The 25,483-nt window shown below is 40.9% G+C and overlaps 2 protein-coding genes across 9 annotated transcripts in view; one reads left to right on the top strand and one right to left on the bottom strand.

Moving 5' to 3' along the window:
* Positions 1-486: 486 nt before the first annotated feature.
* Positions 487-25,483, bottom strand: part of nsmfb (NMDA receptor synaptonuclear signaling and neuronal migration factor b) — a 61,566-nt gene continuing 36,569 nt past the window's right edge. For all 8 annotated transcript variants that reach the window (XM_032579105.1, XM_032579099.1, XM_032579101.1 and 5 more), the window contains 8 exons: positions 17,278-17,405; positions 15,896-15,979; positions 15,042-15,075; positions 14,740-14,810; positions 13,400-13,479; positions 12,473-12,575; positions 6,503-6,578; positions 487-4,486 (listed from right to left, as the gene is read on the bottom strand). In XM_032579105.1, the coding sequence (XP_032434996.1) occupies positions 4,389-4,486; positions 6,503-6,578; positions 12,473-12,575; positions 13,400-13,479; positions 14,740-14,810; positions 15,042-15,075; positions 15,896-15,979; positions 17,278-17,405 (674 nt within the window). In that variant the 3' untranslated portion in view covers positions 487-4,388. The remainder of the gene's footprint in view (positions 4,487-6,502; positions 6,579-12,472; positions 12,576-13,399; positions 13,480-14,739; positions 14,811-15,041; positions 15,076-15,895; positions 15,980-17,277; positions 17,406-25,483) is intronic.
* Positions 21,462-24,645, top strand: LOC116730100 (uncharacterized). Its single transcript, XM_032579108.1, has 2 exons — positions 21,462-21,700; positions 22,084-24,645. The coding sequence occupies exon 2, from the start codon at positions 22,737-22,739 to the stop codon at positions 23,703-23,705; it is 969 nt and encodes a 322-aa protein (XP_032434999.1). The 5' UTR covers positions 21,462-21,700; positions 22,084-22,736; the 3' UTR covers positions 23,706-24,645.

Here is a 25,483-nt window from a genome sequence, read left to right as displayed (position 1 = left end):
GACACTGACGCTTTTATTGAGCGCTGAGAAGGATGGATGTGAAGTCAGGAGGAATCACTCCCCTTCCTCCGAAACAATCTGAAATACTCTGCATTTCTCAACTCTCTGGCAGAGCAGAGAAGAAGGAGGTAAAAATAATAAAAAACAGATCTCAAAAAACGTCTCACGCTGCTTCCCTTCCTTTCGTATCTGTGTGAGGATATATTTGGTGTGAAGCTGCAGAATTTCAGAGGGGAAGTGGAGGGTAAATATAATGGAGGACAAAGCCAGCTCAGCAGAACCTTCATACAAAGCGATGTAAATGTCAATCATCCTGCATGACTCCATGGTTATTCAGTACTGGCACCAGCAGCTTTAAAATTCTCCAATTAAGTAGAAGTTTCAAATCAGCACTCTGCAACACTGAGGCAGCTTGTTGTTTAGTCGGAGGTTGGACTGCCAACGCTGCTGATTCAGGGAGCCCAGCAACATTGTTTCACACAGCAGTGTGTTTTTAAAGATGTCATCTTTATTGTGGTTTTGGTAAACATAAAATACACAGATGACTTTTTGCACCTAGAGCTACCGATCTGATGAGTTGTGCAGCTATGTATCAACTAAAAGCTCTCATAGGACGAAATCAAGCTGTTCTCTGCTTTTTCACGATGTTATATAGTCGTCAGAGGAAGGCACAGGAAGGGCTTCGGTATGAAAGAAAGACAAACTTTTATATTTTCATACTATTTCCCATCAGGCTGTTTTCTTATGAACATCTTTTTTTGTTTTCTAGAAAAACAATCTTTTTATTTCTAATTTTCAAAAAACTTCCTCGTAAGTGTGCCATCATGAAAACACTGAAAACAAACCAGAAACAACAGCAGGCATAACATCGACTACTTATTTGACTCCAAAAAGTTTCTTTGTAAAGACAACAGCTGACAATAGTAAATACTCGGTGCACGAAGCACATTTCAACACATTTAGAATCACAACAAAATATAATGTTGAAGTGTTTTGTTTCAGAGTCACTCCTTCACCAGTTTGTTCCCACTACTTTCTATTTATTACAACTATTTCTTCCTTTAAGGTTTTATGTCACATCTTATTTCTGCTTATTGTGGTTCTAATCCAGCATGTGATTGATTATGATTTCTGATCAAATTGACAGTGGGAGGTATTTAGTTTTATTTGAATGATATAACTTCCTATGGGTAAATCGCAGCAGAACACTCTAAATATCTGGAGTCGTTCTAAAGACATCTGAAGGCCTCATAAGGTCTGGAGAAAAGTCTTCAGTCCATTGACGTAAACCAATTGAGAACCACGAAACAGCTCCCTAAAGGAAACTCTAATTTCTGAAGAACCACCTATTTATTTCTGTTTTTGAGCTTTAAAATTAAATAAAATAATAATAAAAAAACACAATCCTTTGGGAATAGTGGACAAATACATTTTCTTCAATGTGGTAATAATTGTAGAAACCTAATGACAAGAAAATTAGATCTGAAGATAAATTATGTTTTTTATCATTCTGTTGTGAAAATTCAACATTTTTCAATCAAAAAACAGAAAAACTGCCAACATCTCCATTTGTTATTATGTCTACAGTATAGTTAAAAACACAACAATGGACCCCCAGTATTTGTGTGGGTTAAGGGCCACGGCTACCCAGGAATAGATAAAAACCACAAATACATTATTGCCCCTCTAAACGCGAATGTAACTGGATAACATAATAGTTAAAAAACCAGACATACCTTAATATGCATAAATATGAACAGCAGAAACCATCTTAGCACAACCGCAAAAGTTAATATCTACAGTCTTCCTCCTCTACCATCTTGGGGGTTCGGCCAATCAAGACCAAGGAAAAGTGAATGGTGCTTGTGGATTGGCTGCTTTGCAAATTCCAGCCAATAGCGTGTCAAGTAGCTGAGGTCTTTAGGTTTCCCAAGCTGCATTTTCTTTAGAACATTTCAGATATGCTCGATGAAAAAAATCCATGAATATATGAATTTTTATGCAAATAATTTGCAGTTATATTCCAAAGAAAAATTGGCGAATGCTAAACTGCTAATAGGCGGGACTCCACTGTAGTCTGCCATAGCCAAAGTTATTAAGAGCCACTGTGGAAGGTCCAAAGTAGGGATGAAAAATATATGTTTTTTTATATATTTCTTTTACATATTGACATGGGTCTGATATGTAAAACTGTACTGATATAAACATGGGATATTAACAACCCATGTTTGTTTCCATCTTTTTGCCACTGGTTTCTGGAGGCTGATCATGTAGTATTTATTTGGACATGTGACAGAGACAGTCATGCAGTGAAGGATTGTGGGGAGTTAAGCTGAAGTTAAGTCAGCGCTGTGGTCATTTCTTTCAAAGTGTTGAAAGGATAGTGAAATACATATATTTATATAGATGTAAAATATCAGTAAATATCGGTTATCAGCCAAAACAGCGATATTAATATCAGATATCAGTATCATCCCAAACTTTACCATTGGTGCATCCCTAGTGCAAAGAGCCACTTGTGGCTCCAGAGCCGTAGGTTGCAGACCCCTGAGCTAGAGCAAAGACACCAGCAGGGCAGAGTTAAAAAGATATTTTTATAAGAATCACAAAATTCTTTCAAATAGCCTGCTGGGTCACCTTTAATCTCAGCCAACAAGACTGAATTGAATCTTCATCCTTGACATGCCCAGATCTCCAACTGATTTAACCAGAGTGTTTAGCATTCTTTACATGAGTTTCTGTGTAGTAAAAATTAAAACGCCTAGAAATAATTACAGATAGCAGACCTTATAGCTGCAGTAATGTATGAATATGTGGATTCATTGAAGCAGCAATAATAATGGCTGATGCTTGCTTTCAAATGAAAGTTATAAGCTAATGTTTTAAATTTTATACATTTTAGTTTTTATGTATTTGTTTGAAAAATGCCAGAAAAAGTGGCATTTCTGCTCAAAAGATATGTTACAACAATAAATCTCCAGTCTCATCATAAGACACCAAGAAATACAATGAATGTTAAACTCCAACTCTGGGGGAGCAACACTGAACCACCAGAGGGCGCCTTTTAAATCCTACTGTGTTCCTGTCAAACAGCTCAGAACACTTCAATCAAAAAACAAGAAAAGGAAGAAACTAAGTATTGCCTTTACTAATCATTGCTACTTTGTAAGATTTTAGTTAAATCTTAAAATAGTAATAATAATAATAATAATAATAATAATAATAATAATTTGAAAAACTACTAAAAATATTGAAAATAAACTAAATATACAAATAAGTCTATGCATCACCTACTTCATAGGAAGGTTGTCTACCTGCAGATCTTCACAGGCTACCAAGGGAAACACGCTTTGAGCACAACACATGCAGCTAAAACACACACAGGTGGTAAGAAAAGGCACCTGTGCGCCAGCATTTCAAGAAAGAGCAGCTAAAACCGCCTCAGTGGTTCTGCCTACCGCACACCGCCGCCAGGCAGACAAACACGCGCGGGTGCATCTACGCGTTCAGTTACTGCCGACTCGGTGAGAATGCCAAACAAAAAGTCTCTGCGCTGCAGAAATGACGCGACGTCCCACTGAGGATGTGTGGCTTATAAAAGGCCTTCAACTTCTGATCTACAGTTAGTTGTACAGTAAGTCTAAGAGAGTTCACCTGAGTTCATACAACAGTCTGTACGAAATACTAACACGTTTACCTGGAAGTTTTATCTCCAAAAAAAAACAGGCTTCAGCTTATTCAATTTGTAAATCTAAATGTATTATATGAATAAAAGCTGTTTCTTAATGCAATGCCACAGACAGAGAGGTTGAAAACCTATTCCTAAGATGCTTTGATGACTTATTTACATATAAGCTCTGCTTCCTTTAGTAAAAAGCTTTATCACGTGAAAAAGAACGACTAAATCTAAGTTTAAGTTTCTGTCTTAAAAGAGCTGAGTAGTTTTACTAGAGGCAAGGCAAGGGGAAAAAAAAGCTTTGCTCTAAAGTGTACATGGAGATCTCTCTGTTGTCTGCTGTCAGTCTTTCAGCATCACTGACACATTTAGGTTCGCTGCTCCTCCTGCTTCCTGTCCGCTTCCTGTCCGCTTCCTCCTCTGATCCCCCAGAGTCAGGCAGACAGTGAAAATAGGTAAGAGTTCAAAAAAACCCTGACCTGCTGGGTGTTTCTACCAGGCCACATTCTGCCTTTTCTGAAGGTTCTAGAGAGGAAAACAAAAAAGACACCCTACTGCGCCGCTGCTGCTCCAGCTCTGCTGCAGAGCCAGAGGCCCGCGGGGCCAACCAAGAGGGCAGGGGCCCCCCGGGATCCAAACGCCCTGTCACCGTGCAACAGTAGGCTCAGACTCGCTATAGTCGGCTGACAAGCCCGAAGTTGAGTCAGTGAGGTCACAAGAGGTCATCGTAGTCCAGCAGCTTGGAGTGCTGACGGCTTTTCCAAAGGCGGTACAGGCGGAAGTCGAAGTACATCTCGATCATCTCTTTGCCTGCAGGGTGACACATGGGAAACAGAAGGTCGGCTTACGACGACGCTCAACTCAGGAAAGCCGGATGTCACCAGCACCAGCTTCCTGCTGCGTTCACAAACCCAGCGACCGTTCAGGTCATTTAGCAAAAATAAATCCCATTTTCTCCAAACTGATTGATCTTCTATTGTGGAACTGCTGGTGACAAGCCGGTTTAGTGACTTTATTTCATAATGACATTGATGAGTTCATGTTTTTGTATCACAAATGTAGAAAATATGTCTCGTTACCAAAGTATAGTAGAGCTTCCATATCATCACCTTCCTAAAAACATCTATTGGAAAGTAGGAGGTAGTAATTTTTTTTTAATGACTTATCAAAAAGACAAATTCTGACCAATAAGAGCAACAAGACTGATTTCCAAATCTATACAGAATTAGCTTATTTTAAATTTTTTCTGAGATAAAGAAATATTTGCCACATAATTTCATGGAAATCTTGACTACAGCACAGGTCTTATGGTTTCCTTCACGCTATAGAAGCTGACTAGATAGCTACCGTACCCGTATAGGAAGTGAATGCCGTGATGCACATGGGTTGGAGTCGATGGAAGCTTATTTAATGACTGTCAGTCCATTGATGAATGACCGAGATGTCATCAGATTTGCTGGCAGTAATTTGATTGTTGCAGGCAAGAAGTGGGTCAGCGAACTGCAGTCTTTGACTTTCTGCTGTGGTGTCATTTTTTATGAGCCTGGAAATTTTCAACACACTAGGGCTGGGAGATCTTGCCAAAAAATGATATCACAATATAAAAACTTTTAAACATCTCCATAATGTTATCACAGATGATATTCCACATTTGCTGCTTTTTCAGTTTCTTTTCATTTGGACAAATGAATATGTACCTTAAAAACAAAGCTGTTTTTCATGCTTTTTTGTTTTTTGCTTTTCTTTATAAACAGTTATTAGAATACAAAATATAATCAAATACAAATATACCCAAAAATCACACAATAAGCTTGCATGCATCAAAAAAAAATAAATCAGATAGATATAAATGTCAACTAATTTTGGGCAACAAAAAAACCCAGTTTGAAATAAGCTACCAAGGGTAAATTAAAAAAAAACTTAAATACACAAATGAAGCAAACTTTTGATGCTTCTGACTATTAATAGTTGCATGTCATTTTTTTGTCATTTTGTTGTATTTATTAATTATGAAAAGATTGCCTGAGAATTAATTATGATACTCTAGGAGGGTCCCAAGTGTTCAGATAGTCACTAACCAGATTAATCAGAAAGTGTGAAGAGCTCTTTGTTTCCCTTTTATTTTCAAGCATCTAGCATGCTGAGCTGAGTGATTATGTATCAGTGTAGATGGCGTATTTATTAGATTATCTTATTACTTTATCATTTTATCATGTTTTAGCCAATTATTTATTTTAAACCTGCATTTAAATCAAATGCAATGCTTACATTGTTTCCTCTGGCATTTTAAATGTATTTGATTTTAATGTTTCAATCATTTCTGTTCCTATAATTCTGTTCCTGTTCTGTTTTTTAGCTCTTGATTATTGCTCCCTGTCTTTCAGTGGAAAAAGGTAAGTGATTGGTCATAGCAGTGCAGGCAATGTGCAGGAAGAGGAAAAAGACAAAAGCAGGAGAGGAAGCAGAGCGTAGCGGCTCAATGGAAGACGGCGGCATGCACAGCTGAGATAATGATGTTTTATGAGCTAAAGAATTAGCATGGCATCAATAGTTGTCAGGAAAATAACTGACGAGGGATTCATGAGGGGTGTAGCACGGCACTCTTTTCGTCACTAAGTAGCTTACTGGCAGTGATTCATGCTCACTATAACCACTGAAACACGGAATCTAACTGAAGTCCATAGCACTCCAGCAATTCAAGTTTGGTTTTAATGAGGTTTTTTTTTACTGTGTACACCTCCTATAAAGATGAAGTTTACTAAGCAGTACTATGTATATTTCGTTTGTAAACTTGTAAAGTTCCAAATGTGCATGTGGTTCTCTCACCTTGGGCTGACAGCTCCAGTGGAGACTTGAATTCAACAGACAGTGGCCTCATCAGCCTCTTCAAAGTCTGGATAAGCTGCAAGAAGCACAAAGAGGCAGAAGGTGAGTGGAATACTTTTGGCTCTCCCTTTTATTAGTCATTATTATTCATAAAACACATTAAAACCAAAGACAAAAATGATTATGGAGACATTTTGAACATCAGCTTGCCGTATTACCAATTAGCCCAATAAGCGTGGTTCGTTATTTAAAGAAATGTCCCCACTAATGGACGGCTGGCGGCTCTCTTTGTTACCAGAAAAGCTGAATGTGAAATGACCAAAACTGAATAAGTAATAAATGGAAATGAACTGAACTTATGATGCTTTTCCAGTTGTAACAACCACTCAAAACCACTTTACTCCATAGCCACATTCACCCATGGACACACACACATGGATACACAGGTTTGTTGACAACTTGGGCTTAAGTGCCATGCCCAGGGGCACACTGGCAGGTGGCAGGAGGAATCTGGAATGAAGTTGCCTCATATCTAATGAGCAGCACACACCACAGTCAGGCCCCCTGTTGCAGCAGCCCAGTCAACATGGCCAAAGCAAGAAGCTCAAATTTGTACGAAGGTATTTAAACACCTTACATATGATGAATAACTAACTTTACGCCATCTTCTCTCGATGATGTCCTCAACTCTAAAGGCTGTTGTTGTCACACTGCACACTGGTCAGTCTTATCACTGATAGGAATAAGACGCCATTTTTTTAGTTTAAACTGATCGATTGCCAGTCAGGGAATATAAATCTGTAAATCTGGCAGTCAAACTTCAAAATGGGATGATTTTGGGTCGACTCCAGTAGATTTATTTCTCTGTTATCATAACTCAGTTTAACAAAAAAAAAAGTTTGCATCTGTATGTCTGATCTGCTCCTATATACAAATTTGAAGATGCTGATGGGGTCACTGACATTATTAGTTGTTACTAAAGGACTCTTAATTTTCATAACCACTCATCTGGACTCAATGTGTTTTTCAATAGTGACAGAAGGGGGCCGTAGAGCACAACGTGCAGGCACACACAGGTTTGGTACCTGTGTGTGTTAATATTTCTTACTGATGTTTTTATATATATATACTTTATTTTAGCTCGGTTATTTTATTAAAATGATTTCTATTTTTGTGCCAAACAATAAGTAAGGGAATTATAACATGCTCATTACTATGTTGAAAAATGGCAACCTTAAACTAAATAATGATCTGTCTTCTCTTCTCATTTAGGACATAGAAATATGTTTGATGATAAAAAACTGACTTACAAAAACATTTTGTCAGACAGTGGGAAAAAAGGTCATCTTTTAACACAGCTTAAGTACATATCTTGTTCGATATGTAGATATAAACAACATATGTTCATATCTGCATATCTTGTTTATACACATCAAACAGGAAATGCAGATAGTGAGGCTGACTACCAAATGTTTCTAAATTGTTCCTATCTGCCTTTGCTTTCTGATCAGCATCAGATATCAGGGAAGGAAGTGTGTGACCTCATGTAACTTTATGCAGCATCAGGTTAGAGTTATGTACCGATGTGTGGATTAATAAAGCTAGTAAGACAGATGCTGCTGACACTGGATCTGAAGCTTTATTTGAAATTCTTGCATGCTATGTCCAGGTTTTTATTGTCAATATTATTGTTGTTTTTAATATTTAAAGACTGCTGGGTATTTGGCCCAACATAAATTGTGAATCATAAATATTTTTGCTCTGTCCCAACTCCTAAAGATTTGTGGGCATGGCTCTACAGAGGAGCTGCATCAGAACCATAAAGCATGTCATCATGAATCGCATTTTTGACTCAAGGAGTTTTTAATGACGATCAGAGGACAAACTGAAACACCTTATGAAACAATTTGATGCACCACAAGTCTTACAATTGGATTTGACATAATCCATAGAAATCATGTATTCCACATTTAAATCCAAGAATACTGCAGAATATTTCATCTGCTGCATGTCTCTCACTTTGCATGTGAATGCCTTTGAATCTGGAAGCATGTCACATCTGATGATGCTTCAGCCTTCGGCCCCGTCTCCACTTGTCATCCGCCTCTTGCTCCACTTCCTCCCCTCCGTCTTCCCCTGTGTTCCCTCGGGTCTGCTACCGGTTTGCACGGTTAGGACCGTGCAAACACAGTTAGGACCAAGTAGCAAAATGACGTTGCAGGTTTCACCTCAAGAGGCTTTGTCAGGTTAGATTAGAAAAACTGGAGTAGGGTAAAAATGACCTGTGCTAACTTTACATTTGAAAAATGGTGAAAACGTCATTACTTGATTTTTTTTATGAGAAAACAGAAAAAAACATGGTTTATATTTTATAATCACTTTTTGTGCTAAATTTTCAATTGATCCCATTCTAGTTCTGCAATTAATCATGATTAATCACTTTACCTAACTTTGGACATTTGAAGTAGAAATATGCATGCAGTCGTGGTTCTAACCAATCACAGTCCAGGCAATTATCTGATTTATTTTTTCAGCAGAAAGCAGGTAACTTTGTCTCCCAGCAGTCAACAGGAACTAAGACAAACTTGCTCCACTAAATATGCATACAATTAGAAAACTTGTTCAGGGAACATCTGACTTTATTTTCTAGTTCTTGGGTGGCCCACCCTCTTCTGATGCTGCCCTGGGCAACTGCCACTGTGTGCATGTTTTCAAAAAAATGTTTAAGAAAATATTTTGTTGTTTCAAACCAAATATGCATGAAGTTTGTTTTATATTCAGGAAGGCTTAAAAGAAGTCATTTTGTTTTAAATGTTCATTTAGAAACATTCCTCTCCATTGGTTCCCATTGGAACTTGTGCGATGAGGTGACAGTCTCTGGTCCTCATCCAGCTGTGTGAGTTGTGCCTGTGAAATTTTGAGCTCTTGCACCTGGATGTGCAGATGAAGTCCAGCAACACAACGCAAGAAAGATGAAAAATGTTCAACTTTTGCTGCTGTCTGCTGTTGTGGAAAACTTTCAAGTTTTGCTGCTGTTGATTTTGATTAAAGTAGGTGATGCAGCTCATCTGCATTATGTAATACTAATAGATTAAAATCTTCTGGCTAATGCTTTAACGTTGACAGCTCGAATGTTTGTTTTCCTCACCAGCATGATTTTAAATTGAAACAACACTTTACAGTCTAATGTTTTGCTGATGCTCTGCTTACACTAATAAAAAAATCACTTCCTGTGGTCTGTCAAACTTTTTCTTCATTCGACCTCACTGCTCCTAACACGGCTTCTCTCATGTTTTAGAGTCAAATATTGATTTCCACATAACTGCTGGTGTGATAAACTTGTTTTTTTTAATTTCCCCCCTTTTAAATCTTGATTTTCTTGGCTTTTTTTTTGGTGCAATAAAACAAAAATACAAGTTGATAAATGTAGGAATGAATGCTATACTATTATTTTTTTAAAGAACCTTAATGTGTTACTTTTATTCACGTAGGCTGAACGCTAAACTTTGTCATTCTTACTGAGTGATTTAATTCATCGAGGTTTCTAGATGATTGTGTCGTTTGTTCAGAAAGTTTGTTTCCTCTAAGTTTTACCACACCTCTAATACATAAAAATCTAATAAATGAACCCTGACAGCTGCAACAGCTGGCATCGATTATCTCCGCAGAATTCAACCTCTACTGATAAATGGGCAGGTGTGAGACTTGAGGGACGTTGACAGGGGCCAGACGTAGACTGGCACCTAAATGTCAATCCGTGTTGGGAGGTGGGGAATGTTCCTGTAACAATGGTCTGGGGAGGGAGAGGCCAGCAGGAAAGGCCAGAACAAGACTGACTCCAGCTTTAACAGGATTCAAAGAATCTCTTGATAATATCTGATATCATGGGCCACTTTCAGAGGTTTCAGAGGTTGCTTGAATTGATTGCAATCATTATGGTAAAGCGCATTCTTGGCCTTCCGAGCCAGTGGTTATCAGATGTCCTCGTATCGCTCTCTCAAGATTCCTCGTCTTGTCTTTGTGTGATTTTTATTTCATCACAACATCTAAGTCTGAATCTTTTAGCCTGTCACTGGAGTAGAACCAACACATAATGCGGTACCTTCTGCAGGTAGCCCAGCCAGTCAATCTATTCTTAGCAACACTCCAGCTGAGGCTCCAGGAACACACACAGGCAGCAGCGGGGGGACAAATTGTTAAATGCAGCGAATAAGCCCTTCCCTGTCCGTGGCCCTGCTTGCGCAACTTGTTTCTAACCACAGCTGAGGAAATGCTAAATGTCACAGTGACTGCAAGAGTGGCGAGCGTTCTTTGCAGAGTGGCTGAACAAGTTGAACACACAAAGGACTTTTATTAAAGTGCAGGATCTAACTTTAGAGAAGAGTAGAGATGTCTTTAACAGGAACAGACAAAAGGACACTTGCAACGTAGATCGCAGGGAACACAGGACATGAAGTGAAGATCGAGAACGGAAGATCAATAAACAATGGGAATTTAAATGGGCATGAAGATGGTAATGATAATGTGAGGAGCCAATGAAGAACAATAGGAACGAATTAACTTATATACTAAGGGAGAGGTGGAGCTGACAAAGCAACCAGAAGGACTAATGAGAGGGAAGGAGATAGATAACAGCTGTGAAGGAGAGCAGACTGGCAGGCTGAGAGAGAGCTGAACTATGACGAGAGAAGTTACCAATCAAATGAAAACAATCGCACTGATCAAGGAGAATGAAATCCTAAAGCAGAAAGAACAGAAGTAAAAAAAATAATAAACTAGCATAGAAGAATGAACGAAAAGTTCTAGGAAATTAAAATAAACAAAAAGGAATGGGATGAAACCCCGAACTTAAAAACCACAAATCAGAATGTTTTTAAAGAAAGAAATTGGCTGTTTGTCAATAATAAGCAAAAAGGAGGAGAGAATTTTTGGTGGACATGGTAATGAAATGAGTCTAAAAGTTGAAATGGTGGAAATAAATCTGCTTAATGAAAACTCACGTTTTGTAGTAAAATGCTTTTGCGCTGGAATGAGGTGGATTTTTGCCGAAATAGATGTATTTCAAGTAACTGCAATGAAAACACCTGTTTCACACAGGATCAACAACCCGATGTTACTGCTGGCGAAAAAGATGAAGACGACAGTTTGCTTTGCTTTTGTTTTGCTTTTTTCAGACAATGTACAGCTGGCTCCAGCAGAGCTCTCACAGCATCACACACTTCAGAAAATATTTTGGATTCCAACATGGGGAATTAATAACTCTTCTGTAAAATGGCCAACTACTCGAACATTAAGCAACCTGGCTTGAGAAATGAGTTAAACAGCTCAGAGCTCTACTGTCGTATTCCTCCATCCTCAGATGCTCAATCACAACATTTCTAAGACATACACAAACATGCAGTTATTCATCCAGTGGCCTTTACTCTTCATCTACTCGTTATCGCTCCTGATTTACAACTCTGGATGGTGGCAGAAGAGCAACATGTGTTTGAGCCTGTAGTGTCAGCAGGGTAGCAAGTCTGGACGGGGCAGCATGTTAAATGCGATATATTGGGCATATTTCAGGCACATGTTATTATGAGTGTCTCTGTATGGTTAGTGTGTCAGTCTCTGTGGGGGAGGAAGAGTTGCGGAAGGAGAGCGAGTGTGAAAGTAAATGTGTGAACATGTAATTAAAGCGAGAGCTAGCGTGCATGAGCGTGTGTGTGCAGCTTAATATAGCGGCTGTGGAGAAGTTGACGCTCCCTAACAAACTAGCAAACCCCCCCATCACCTGACCTCTGACCCCCAACCCTGACAGCAGGACTACAAGCTGCTGTTAATACCATGCAAGTAGAAAAAAGTGTTTTGCAAGGACGACATGAGCTGAAGGCCTGAATGATTGATCTGTACACAGCAGCAGGAAGCATCTCACTCTGTGGACGTTCAGAGGAAGCATAACAAGATGTGGACGTCTGGCTTCAGACTCACCTTCTCTCCATTAGCGCTTCCCAGCACATAACAACCCATGATGTGGATCAGGTTGGGCTCCGGGTTCAGTTTGCTCATCAACCTGCTGAGGCGCCGCCAGAACCTGATCACACGACACAGACAAGATGACGGGAGCAGTCCGTTACAAAAACCAGCAAAACATCACACTTGTTTTTGTTTCTTCAGTTTTAATATTTCCAGTTTCTTCCAAAAGTATTGATGCCCATCAGATTTATTTCTCTGGAGTTGTCTGTGTTAGACAAAACTAAAACTGAAACCCAAAGCTCCAACTGTGTGACTGATGACTAGCAATACGACTCTTAGCCTTTTTCAGGGGAAACAATATTTAACTTTGAGTGAACACAAACTTTTATTTTCTTCTTCTCTGCATCACAATGTTAAGATTCTAAGTAGGGCTGTCAAAAAATGTATTCAGATTAATCACATTATAGCACTATGAATAATCACGAAATGTAAAAAAAAATGCACATCCTAAAAATGTTAAAGAAAATCCTGCATAGTCTCAAACCAAACCTCTCAGCTCTCCAGGTCTTTACATTCAGGATGGTTAAAAAGAAGTCATTTTGTTTCAAATGTAATTTGGAAATATGAATTATAAACTGGCTGTGTTTTGGTGGAAAGATAATTCATCATTACAATAGGCACATACTTAATGGGTTTTATCCAGAAGTCCACTGCTGTGTTTTTTAAAGTGAAATTTTCCACTCAGTTCACCGGTCTGAACGCCAGCGACCAAAAACAAAATCAGTTTGGGTCAAAGTATGTAATGCGACTGATCTGCATTATGCAACGATATTAACATGCTAAACTTTTTAAATTAATCTAATCACGTTGACAGTACATTTTTCTTCCATGAATGTTTTAATCCTGTAACTACTGATGTCAGAAGCTGGGAAGATGACTTACTGCACCATGTCTTCCTCCTTCTCCACCTTGGCGAAGGTGGCCACTTTATTCTTCAGCAGGTAGAGATGTCCCGGACCCCCCTGGGGAGGAAACACACCACTTACCAAATGAAAAACACACAGCTTTGACAGCTGGGGTCAGGGTTCTGCATGTAACCTACTGCTGTTGTTTGACATAAGCAGAAGAATAAAGGCACACATTAATCACAGAAGGCTAAAAGCTACAGTCTGTAACTTTTATTAACAAGGTTTGTTTCTTTTTTTACATATTTGCAGCAGAGCAGCAGAGTTTTGTAACAGTTGAAGGCTGGGCAGATTTTTCTCATGGAGACCAGAAAGCAGGGCATTACAAGAGTCTAAACGGCTGGAAATAAAATCAAGGATCAAACGTATGTTTGTATGTTTGATATGTGGAATAAAAATAAGCTCAGAGTCAAAAAGAACCACCAGGCTTCTGATTTCTTTGAAAGGATTAAAAAGTAAAGTTTGTAATTTCTGAATTGTATTTTCTTTCTGATCCTCCGTTCCAGTGATTAAAATTTCTGTTTTGTCCTGGTTGAGCGGCACATTTTAACTGCGATGCAGCGATTGGCCGGGGGCTGATCACAAGACAAAGAGGTGGTAGCTGAGAGTCATCAGCGTTAGTCCATGTTTCCTGATGATCCACCAAGCAGCAACATTTATAAGATAAAAAGTAGGGGGCCTAAGATAGAGCCTTGGGGAACGATATTATCATATTATAGATGTACTAGCTTAGAAGAAGTTAGCTTCACTAATTAAAGTGAAGGTAACAAACTTCCAGAAAACTGCAAAACAGCTGAAACACTGAGTTCCTTTAAGTCAAGACTAAACACCCACCTGTTTAGAGTCGCCTTTGAAACAGTGAACAACATATATGATGTGTATTGATGTTTTTCATGATGGGCCTCAACAGAATGCAATGTTTGTTACTAGTTTCTCAAACTGGTGACAAATGTTCTTATTACTTTTTTATTTTTGTGTGTTTTTATGATGTAAAGCCCTGCTTAAACATGCCGTACAAATAAACTTGATCGGTTGATTGATTGATAAAGTAAACATTTTATTTTTTCCCTATTCTACAGTTTGCTTGTTCTATACTTTTTGTTCTTACCAGAATACAATTGTACCTAAAATAAGTTTCTCTGTAGATTTTGACCTACAAATTAAATGCAGCTTAAATATATTAATGTAAATTTGAAATTGAAAATATAATTACATGAGTGGTATCCGTTACACCGCATGCTGGGTCGGCTCCCCATAAAGTATAACATGATGCATAATTATTATTATGGCAGCATATACCTCCAATCTGTCGCTCACCTGGCAGAAAATCAGCATGTTCCAGATCCGGCAGCCCTTCCTGTAGGCTGTCAGCTTCTTCTCTATCTCTTCTGGGGAGGGAAGGAGAAAGAGAGGTGTCACTTTTCCCACTCAGCGTTTCACGGTGAGAAACAGAAATTGGCCGTGCCTCAAGAGACTCACACAAACACGAGAGCACAAGAAAACAATGAGTCATCTCTGCACTCCGGCCAGCTGAAACTTATTCCAGCCCCACCTTCACAGCATGAGCCATTTTCACCTCAGCACTATTATTATCCAAAGAGGGAAAGATTAGCGCTTACCAAGGATGTCATCGAAGGTGGCGTGCTCATGGTCCTGTAAATAGAACATTCACACCGTATTACTATTGAGTTCAACAAGGAACGAAAAATTAAGCAACTCGTAGATTTTTAAATGTTGGTTCATTGAAAAACAAAAGATCAGAAATACAACCTAGCATGCTTTTGAAGAACAGAAAACGTAAGGTTTAATTCATTATTTGAAGTTGGAATTACTTATAAAAAAAATCTACAAAAAAAATAATGAAAACAGCTGAAAATGATTTTCTAAAAAAAAAAGTGGATGGACCAGTTTTTACTCAATAAATAAGTTTAGACAAGGCAATACTACAATTGGCTGAGTTCCTGTTGGTTTTTGCTTATTATTGTCTCATTGAAATGTATTCCTTTGATTTTAAACTCATTTTCAGATTAATCTGATATTTTCAGACTGGTTTTTGTAACGCTTTGATCCTGCAATACTGATTTTAGACAATCTCTCTGTTAAACAAAAACAGCGTTCAATATTTCTTTCCTGCTGTGTTCATCACTCTTTATTACTAATATTAAGATATGCTGTTAAAATGTAAAACTGTCTTTAACATCCCGTTTAGCATACTTTAAACTGTAGTTTTAAAAATATATATATATATTTTGAATCTTTCCTCATCTCAAGATTTTCAAAACACTATTTAAGGGTCAGTGTGTATTTTTCAGGCATTTCGTGCCATTTTATAGCACAATCAAGTAACTGTAAACACTGCATCATTGGAAAAGGGTGTAAGTTATTTAAAAATGATCAATGTCACAAAATGTCACACCAATGATGTACTTAATTTTTAAATATATCATATTTGTCATCAACAGCTAAAACTCACATATAGAATAGGGATGATGGAGGGGTCGTCCCTGCGGATGATGTTGGGAACATACTCGGCCTTCGGTACCTTGGAGGATATGAGCTGTGGATTCATACAAAACACTTTCATTAACTGTAGCGTCACATACAGACACAAAGCTGAGATGGGGAAAAAAACCAAAAGAACTATGATATGTATATTTCAAAGAATTAGATAATAGAAAGGTAATCCATGCTTTCCCGTTGCACGTGATTTGTTAAAATTCAAAAGTGCTGCAGCGGCCAAAATACTTCAGAAAATACTATAAATATCGCTCCCTACTTGCTGATATGAGCAAATTCTGTGAATAAGGATACATCAAAATCATGTAGGCCTGTATAATAAATAACTGATGGGAATTATTTGAAGCTATTGAATGTGTTTAGTGCCTGATGTGAACAGAGTCCTGACAAGATCTTTGACCCCTTACATTTTTGTCTGTTTTCATTTTGTTGTCATACTTAACAGTTTCATGTTATTAGATATATTTTAAAATCAGACAATTAAAACCAGGATAAATACAAAAGCAGGAAACCCGACCATATGTGAAAATGCAAGTTGCCTCGTCAACATTGCAGCTGGTTTTTCCACCATGTGGGAAACTTTTGAAAAGTTTTTGAACGTGATCAAGTCATGCACTTTAGATATCGATAGATTTTGAGACAGTACTTTGACTAGACCTCTCCAAAACAAACACTTTGGCTTTTTTAAAGTTCATGTGAACTTAAGGTCAAGACCTCATTGTGGGGAGTTTTTCCTGAGGAAAATTCATGGATCCAGTCACTCAAATTATATTGCACCTAATATAGGAGAAAATGCACACAAATTGTTTTTCACATTGTTTTTCTGTCATCTCCGTTTTATCATGTTAATATGTTAATAAGTATACTTATATGTTAATAAGTATTTTATAAACACTGATCAACTTTATCTAAATTGTTCCTGGTTTTAAACCCCCCAAAAAATTACAAAAACACCTAAAAGTCAAAAGTTTGGTGGTATATCAAAGTTCTGACCACTTTTTATATTAATATATGTCCAAATAAAAAGTATTGATATCAGTGACACTGGTCATGATCCGGATCAATACCAAAATATGCAGTAGCACAAACTTCTACATTCTACTAATACTGATTTGATGATCTTAAACATTTGGGCATGACAAAATACAAAAACTGATGGGATTTTTTAACTGGGGCAAATACTTTATATTCATTCCATAAATCTAAATACTATTTTGGGTCAAAGTAAAGTTAAGAGAAACTTTTTCTGAATCACTCTGTTTGCTAACCTAAAACCTGATTCAGGACTTTGAATGGAAAACATGAGGAATATTTGGGAAAACCTGGAAGGTTACTGACCATGATTTTTGGCGGGATGAAATCGTCTCCTTCGCAGGCCACCCTCTCCAGACCCCTCTCCTCCTCCCAGTCAGCATCCTCATCAAGCCCTTCATCTAGAGTCCCTGAGGAGGTCTGAAGCTCGCCACCTGACTCGCACACGGGAACAAAGGGCGAGTTCAAAGAACAACACACACACACGCACACAGAGAGAGATAAGGGTAAACCCTTTAAAAGCGTTGCACCTGTTACTTGATTTATCCAGCACAGTCGGGGAGGAACGAGACGGCAGACAACGCAAAGCAACAAGGCTGCCGTCTCCTTCCGCACCCGGCCACACGCAAACAGACGTGACACCAAGCAACAGGCAGACGGTCGGCAGGCTGCAGGGCGGAGATGTCTCTGTGGATGAGGGCGGCAGACTGCGCGGACAGACAGAGCTACAGGACGCTGCGTGTTGGTCAGTTCCTCCGTTTACACTGCTTCTGCTGCTCTGTGGGAGCTCATGCTGACCTGTGTGCGTGTCGGTCAGTTTGCAGAATACGGCGGCCTGCAAAAGCATTGATGCCCCTTCAACTCTTAAGTTTTATTAAATGTATTTATTTACTGGTGTTGCATATAGGCCTGTCACAGTTTTGCTGGACATTAATTTGTCCTGCTAATTATTGTGATAAATGATGATATTGTTGTTTTGAGACTATTTTCAAATATTGATAAGGGCATAACAACTGTGGGCGACTGTGGCTCTTTGGTAGAGTAGTCGTCTTGCGATCGGAAGGTTGTAGGTTTGATTCCAGCTTCCTCCTGCCACATGTCGATGTGCCTCTGGGCAAGGCACTTAACCCCAAATTGCCTACTGATCTGCGTATCGGTGTATATATGTGTGTGTGTTTGTGAGTGTGACTGGGTGAATGTGACTCTAGTGTAAAATGCTTTGAGTGGTCAAAATGACTGGAAAAGCGCTATATAAGTTCAGACCATTTACCATAACAATACAAGATCTCCATCTTAAAGCTGCAATATGTAAGTAACTTTTATACAATTATATTTTTTGCATATTTATTGTAACTGTCACCATGTTGTGACAGCATGGTATGAGATTGATAGTCTGTGAAAAAAAAATCAGATTTATCCCAGTACTCCCAGTGCAACACTAGAACCAACCAATCAGAGCCAGGAGGAAGGTCTTTGCACCTCCTCCTGATCCTTTACTCTCTACAGTGATATAGCATCGGTGGCTAGTTAGCTCGGCCACTGATGATGGCAGATTAATGGTTTTCCTGCAGACCGGTAAGGCTGGAAAACACCTTACCGGTTTGTACTCACAATGTGCAGTGAATGTACTCACTGCACATTGAGCAGTGAGTACATAAGGTTGATTGGCTGCATTAAGCCCCTCCTCTTGGTTCTGATTGGTTCTTTTTGAACGGGAGTTCTCCTTGGGCTGCCACCTTATCATGGTGGAGGGGTTTGAGTGCCCCAATGACCCTAGGAGCTATGCTGTCTGGGGCTTCATGCCCCTGGTAGGGTCACCCAAGGCAGACAGGTCCTAGGTGAGGGACCAGACAAAACGCAGCCCGAAGACCCCAATGATGAACGGCACCATTGGACTTGGTGTTCCCTCGCCCGGATGCAGGTCACCGGGGCCCCACTCTGGAGCCAGGCCTGGAGGGGGGGCACGTTGGCGAGCGCCTGGTGGCCGGGCTTTTTCCCATGGAGCCCGGCCGGGCTTAGCCCGAAGAGGAAACATGGGCCCCCCCTCCCGTGGGCCCACCACCCGTGAGAGGGGCCAAAGGGGTCGGGGGCATTGTGTGATGGGTGGCGGCCGAGGGAGGGGACCCTGGCGGTCCGATCCTCGGTTGCAGAAGCTGGCTCTTGGGACGTGGAATGTCACCTCTCTGGTGGGGAAGGAGCCGGAGCTAGTGTGTGAGGTCGAGAGGTTCCGGCTAGAAATAGTCGGTCTCACCTCGACGCATGGCTCTGGTTCTGGAACCAGCCTCCTTGAGAGGGGCTGGACATACTTCCACTCTGGAGTTGCCCAAGGTGAGAGGCGTCGGGCAGGAGTGGGCATACTTGTTGCTCCCCATCTCGGCGCCTGTACGTTGGGGTTTACTCCGGTGAACAAGAGGGTAGCCTCCCTCCGCCTACGGGTGGGGGGACGGGTCCTGACTGTAGTTTGTGCTTACGGGCCGAACGACAGTTCAGATTACCCACCCTTTTTGGAGTCCTTAGAGGGGGTACTGGAGAGTGCTCCTCCTGGGGACTCCCTTGTTCTGCTGGGGCACTTCAACGCTCACGTGGGCAATGACAGTGAGACCTGGAGGGGCGTGGTTGGGAGGAACGGCCCCCCCGATCTGAACTCGAGCGGTGTTCTGTTGTTGGACTTCTGTGCTCGTCATGGATTGTCCATAACGAACACCATGTTCAAGCATAAGGGTGTCCATATGTGCACTTGGCACCAGGACACCCTAGGCCGCAGTTCGATGATCGACTTTGTCATTGTTTCATCGGATCTGCGGCCGTATGTCTTGGACACTCGGGTGAAGAGAGGTGCGGAGCTGTCCACTGACCACTACCTGGTGGTGAGTTGGCTCCGGTGGTGGGGGAGGAAGCCGGTCAGGCCTGGCAGGCCCAAACGTGTTGTGAGGGTCTGCTGGGAACGTCTGGCGGAATCCCCTGTGAGACGGAGCTTTAACTCCCATCTCCGGCAAAACTTCAAACATGTCCCGGGGGAGGTGGGGGACATGGAGACTGAGTGGACCGTGTTCCGTGCCTCCATTGTCGAGGCGGCCGATCGGAGCTGTGGCTGCAAGGTTGTCGGTGCCTATCGCGGCGGCAACCCTCGAACCCGTTGGTGGACACCTTCGGTGAGGGATGCCGTCAGGCTGAAGAAGGAGTCCTACCGGGCCTTTTTGGCCTGTGGGACTCCGGAAGCAGCTGATGGGTACTGGCAGGCGAAGCGGCATGCGGCTCGGGTGGTTGCTGAGGCAAAAACTCGGGCATGGGAGGAGTTTGGAGAGGCCATGGAGAAAGACTTCCGTACGGCTTTGAGGTGATTCTGGTCCACCATCCGGTGTCTCGGGGGGGGGAGCAGTACGGCACCAACACTGTTTATAGTGGGGATGGTGTGCTGCTGACCTCTACTCGGGACATTGTGGGCCGGTGGGCAGAATACTTCGAAGACCTCCTCAATCCCACCAACATGCCTTCTATTGAAGAAGCTGAGCCTGGGGACTCTGGGTTGGGCTCTCCAATCTCTGGGGACGAGATCGCCGAGGTGGTTAAGAAGCTCCTCGGTGGCAAGGCTCGGGGGTGGATGAGATCCGCCCGGAGTTCCTTAAGGCTCTGGATGTTGTGTTGGCTGACGCGACTCTGCAATATTGCATGGACATCGGGGGCAGTTCCCCTGGATTGGCAGACTGGGGTGGTGGTCCCCCTGTTCAAAAAGGGGGACCGGAGGGTGTACTCTAATTATAGAGGGGTCACACTCTTAAACCTCTCTGGCAAGGTCTATTCAGGGGTCCTGGAGAGGAGGGTCCATCGGATAGTCCAGGGGTGGGCAACTCCAGGCCTCGAGGGCCGGTCTCCTGCAACCTTTAGATGTGTCTCTACTTCAACACACCTGAGTCAAATAATGAGGTCATTAGCAGGATTCTGGAGAACCTGACTGCACTTAGGAGGTGATTCAGCTGTTGGATTCAAGTGTATTGGACCAGGGAGATATCTAAGAGTTGCAGGACATTGGCCCTCCAGGACCAGGATTGCCCACCCCTGGGATAGTCGAACCTCGGATTCAGGAAGAGCAGTGTGGTTTTCGTCCTGGTCGTGGAACACTGGACCAGCTCTACACCCTCGGCAGGGTCCTGGAGGGTGCATGGGAGTTCGCCCAACCAGTCTACATGTGTTTTGTGGACTTGGAGAAGGCGTTCGACCGTGTCCCTCGGGGAGCCCTGTAGGGGGTTCTCCGGGAGTATGGGGTACCGGGCCCTTTGATATGGGCTGTCAGGTCCCCGTATGACCGGTGTCAGAGTCTGGTCCGCATTGCCGGCAGTAAGTCGGGCTCGTTTCCGGTGAGAGTTGGACTCCGCCAGGGCTGCCCTTTGTCACCGATTCTGTTCATTATTTTTATGGACAGAATTTCTAGGCGCAGCCAAGGTGTTGAGGGGATCCGTTTTGGTGGCCTTAGGATCTCGTCTCTGCTTTTTGCGGACGATGTGGTCCTTTTGGGATTTCTAAATACCTTGATACAGTAGAAGTTAACTGTAGCTCTGTATTAAATTGTGACAGTTCATTTAGGCATGGACACATTTTAACTGTTAAACTTAAGAATTTTTAGGAGTCAAAACAGTCATCTGATGACAGCGACGATACAATCATCCTTGGTCCAACACCAACCGAAGGGGACATGAGCGTGCCTGAGCTCACAAGAACTGACAGTGTGATTGTAAGTTTATCTATAAATATCATAGTCCAACCTAAGAGGTATTTGGTCACTATTTTCACTATCACTATTTTTTCTAATGTTAAGACTCACTTAGGTTAGAAATTCTATTTTTTTGTAGTATTTAAAACCAAACTATCCAAGAACTCAGTTAGTCGCCATGTGCTGGTAAATCTGTCACTTTTTGGGGATGCTTAAAAATGTCGGAAAAACATTTGAGCTAACAAGCACCAAAAAAATTAAAAAGAAATCATACTAGTATTGGGAGTATTTCTTTTTTAATTAACTTTTTAAAACTAGTTGTACATATTTAACTTCTTCTGATTTGTTTATATGTTTGAGAAATAATCTGAAAGTAATTTCTCTCTTTTTTAAAATAATTTTAGCTAAACAAACAAATGCTTTGCTACTCAGAAGCATCTCTATCAAGTTCTGACATCACTGAGGAAGAGTATGTTCCCGGTTCTGAGGAATCTGAGAGTGACAGTCTAAACGGCAGTGACAGTTTGGTAGACGTTAAACAGCTCAAGAAGAGGAAGAAAAGAGCCCAGAAAAATACTTCTTCTCTGGAAGTCCAACCACTTAAGAGAATGCGTGTGACCACTTCTAGTTCCTTGACCGCAAAAGATCCTGGAGAATCTTCTTCAACTGATGCAAAAGACCCTGGAGAATCTTCTTCACTTGATATGACAGTCATGACCTTGAAGAAGAAGGGAGATGGCACTAGGGTTTACAAGGTACTTTTGTGAGTTTTGTAGCAAACCTTACAGCAAAATGGCACGTCATCTAGAAGCAAAACACAGTGATATATCAGAAGTGGAAAGTGCACTGAAATGCCCCAAAGGTTCTAGAGAACGACGGCTGCAGTTGTCCTTGATAAGAAACAAAGGAAACCGTGCCCATAATAACAAAGTCATTAAAGAGGGGAAAGGAATGTTCATTCCCCGCCAACAATGCACTAAATCTGCAAAAACTGGTGATTACTTGCATTGCATCAAATTTCGAGGGTTACCTCAAACGGAAATCCTTGTGGAGGCATATGCAGAGGTGTTATCTCAGTCAAAAAGTCAAAGGACTGATCCAGGAACATCGAGTCCAAGCCATTTGCAAATATGCAGAGCCAGTACCAGACAGCGTCAATGCACAGTTTTGGAAACTAATACTTGACATGCACCATGATGACGTAGCAAAAGTTGTCCAAAGTGAGAAGTGCATCTTGAAATTTGGAGAACATTTGTTCAACAAACATGGTCAAGATATTACAAGACACGAATACATCCGACAGAAGATGTGCGAAACTGCACGAGTTGTTCTGCAAGGAAAGAAAGATGGCAAGTTGGAGACGCTGTCAGAGTTCTTTGTGCCAGCTAACTTCCCTCATGTTATAGATGCAGTTAAGAAAGTGGCTGGCTTGGATGAAAGAACAAACGTCTTCAAAACGCCATCTTTAGCACTCAAGTTGGGTCACAACCTCAAGAAAGTGGCAAATGTTCTTGAATGTGAGGCTATGATCTCAAGCGATGAGAATACCATTCACAATGTGCGAATTTTCAAACAGATCTGTGAGACCAGATGGAGCGAGTGTGTCTCTTCCCATGCTCTTAGGACTTTGAATGAGGCTATGTGGAATGCTCCTCAGCTTATTCCCTTTGCTGAAGACATTAGGAAAATGCACCAGTATCTTGACACAAAAAGGATGGAGTGCCAGAGGAACCTGAAGAAAGAAGCTGTAAAGAAGAACTGGGCTGAACTTGCCAAGATCACGCTTTGTGAGGTGATAATATTCAACCGGAGAAGAGAGGGAGAAGTATCCAAGATGCCACTGAACGCTTTCACCTTGAGAGATACCTCTGTCACCCATCCAGATGTGGAGCTTGCTTTGTCAGAACTTGAAAAGAGGCGGTGTAAGCACTTCCAGCGAATTGAGATAAAAGGCAAACGTGGCCGAAAGGTTCCCATTCTCCTTACTCCTGATATGGCATCATCAATGGAGTTGAGACATTGGTAGAGTTGGCTCATTTTCAGAACGTGTGTTGACTTCGATATTCACCTCCAGAGAGTCGAGAAACTCTCATTTCTATCATTTGAAGTCTCTATATAGTATTGATAACGTCCTCATTGCCAACCAGAGGCATCTTGCTTGTGTTCAGATAGGAAGTAGAAAAATTGTGCAAAAAATGAAAATGTTGCCACCTTTAAACCTGATGCAATCCAGGTAAAAGAGTAGACGATGTAAGAGTAACTATAAAATCTGGGTTTAAGTAACTTTAACCAGCAGAACTATGAGATGAAGACAGGAGAGAGCTATTTAGTCAATATGATTGAACTGAAATAATTTTTTGTAAAGTGCTTTGTGTTGGGTAAATTGTATTATTAGCATTATCAAATATTCGTTGTATCATGTAGCCTTGTAGTTACATTTAGATAATGTTTCTGTGTGTTAATTAATTCTGATTCCTTCCTAAGGCCTCCTTGGAAGAGAGAGGTGACAGATATTCTTAGCAGGACTCCCTGAGAGATGGAGGTGTTAGTTGCTCCCAGCAGAGTTTTACAGTCCTGCAATAAACTCTGCTCTGTGCTACAAAGCCGTTGCTTTGAAGCTATACAACGCGTCCTATTCGACGCCGTGCCTGGAGCAAGAAGGATTTAGATTGTAGATAACATGTGTTTAGTTTAGTGATTGTCTTTTAGCACTGCAACTAAAATGCTTTGACCCCACCCCTTAGAGTTGCAGTGCTCTCTGTAAAAGGGCCTTTGAAAGAAATAAAAGGAGGGGAGCAAAGAAATGTGTTTCAGAGCAGTTGGAGATTTGTAACTGAAAGCACATCTCTGTCTGCTCTCCTCGCGAGAAACAAAGAATCTAACTCTCTTGTCTTTCCTGTGTTTGTTTAAATTGTCTAATAGGTATATAGACCTGACACTTTGAGACCACTTTTGTTGTGAATGGACCTTACAAGTCTCACAAGCAAAGCCTAGCCGTGCGTTGTTTCTATGTAAACATGACTCAATTAGTGCATCATTTCTACCGGATTTTCACAATATATCAGCTACTAAATGGACAGAGGAACTAACAAGTTCATGTCATCATCTGGGAGGAGGTTACTGGTTTCTCAGTCACAAGCTGGTTGCAAACCTGAGGCCAGCAGGTGTCAGTCAGTTATGGTAGATCTGAAATTTGGTTTGATGACGTCAATATGAGAAGCTACAGACTGATAGGAGGAACCAAAGAGCTCTGTAAAGGTAAAGGCAAATCTTCTGAAGTTGGGATATAATTAATTTAATTTCACATAATTATCGCGGTAGAAGCCATTTGTTTGTTAAAATTTAATGAAATATATTTGTTCTATTTGATGTTTGTTGTGAATGACGTAAACTCACAAACGAACGAGGTAATTAGTCCAACGTTTAGAAACTACAGTGGCTGTAATGAGCCACAGCAAAGGTAAACAAAGGTAAAATAACCTGAACAGGTGATCAACTCAAAACCACTCGTACCTTTTTACTCTCTCTCTCTCTTTGTAGTTTAAACACAACTGTTACCGTGGCAACCGCCTGCACCCTGCTAGACGAGCAAAGATTACGTTAAAAACATAACATTCAGTCCGTTACAATATCAAGTTTCCAGGCTTGATATTTATTTCTCGATTATTAATCAGCTCAGCGAATCAACCATCGCTGAACACAGCGATGGTTGATTAACTAGCTGTACTTGGTGCTAGAGTGGCTAACACGAGTAACAGTTTAGTCCAAAGCCTTTTCTGCTAAAATAAAATCTTTAGTGTATGT

The sequence above is a fragment of the Xiphophorus hellerii genome, chromosome 12, assembly GCF_003331165.1.
Source record: "Xiphophorus hellerii strain 12219 chromosome 12, Xiphophorus_hellerii-4.1, whole genome shotgun sequence".
Lineage (NCBI taxonomy): Eukaryota > Metazoa > Chordata > Actinopteri > Cyprinodontiformes > Poeciliidae > Xiphophorus > Xiphophorus hellerii.
This window is presented reverse-complemented; position numbering and strand designations above follow the sequence as displayed.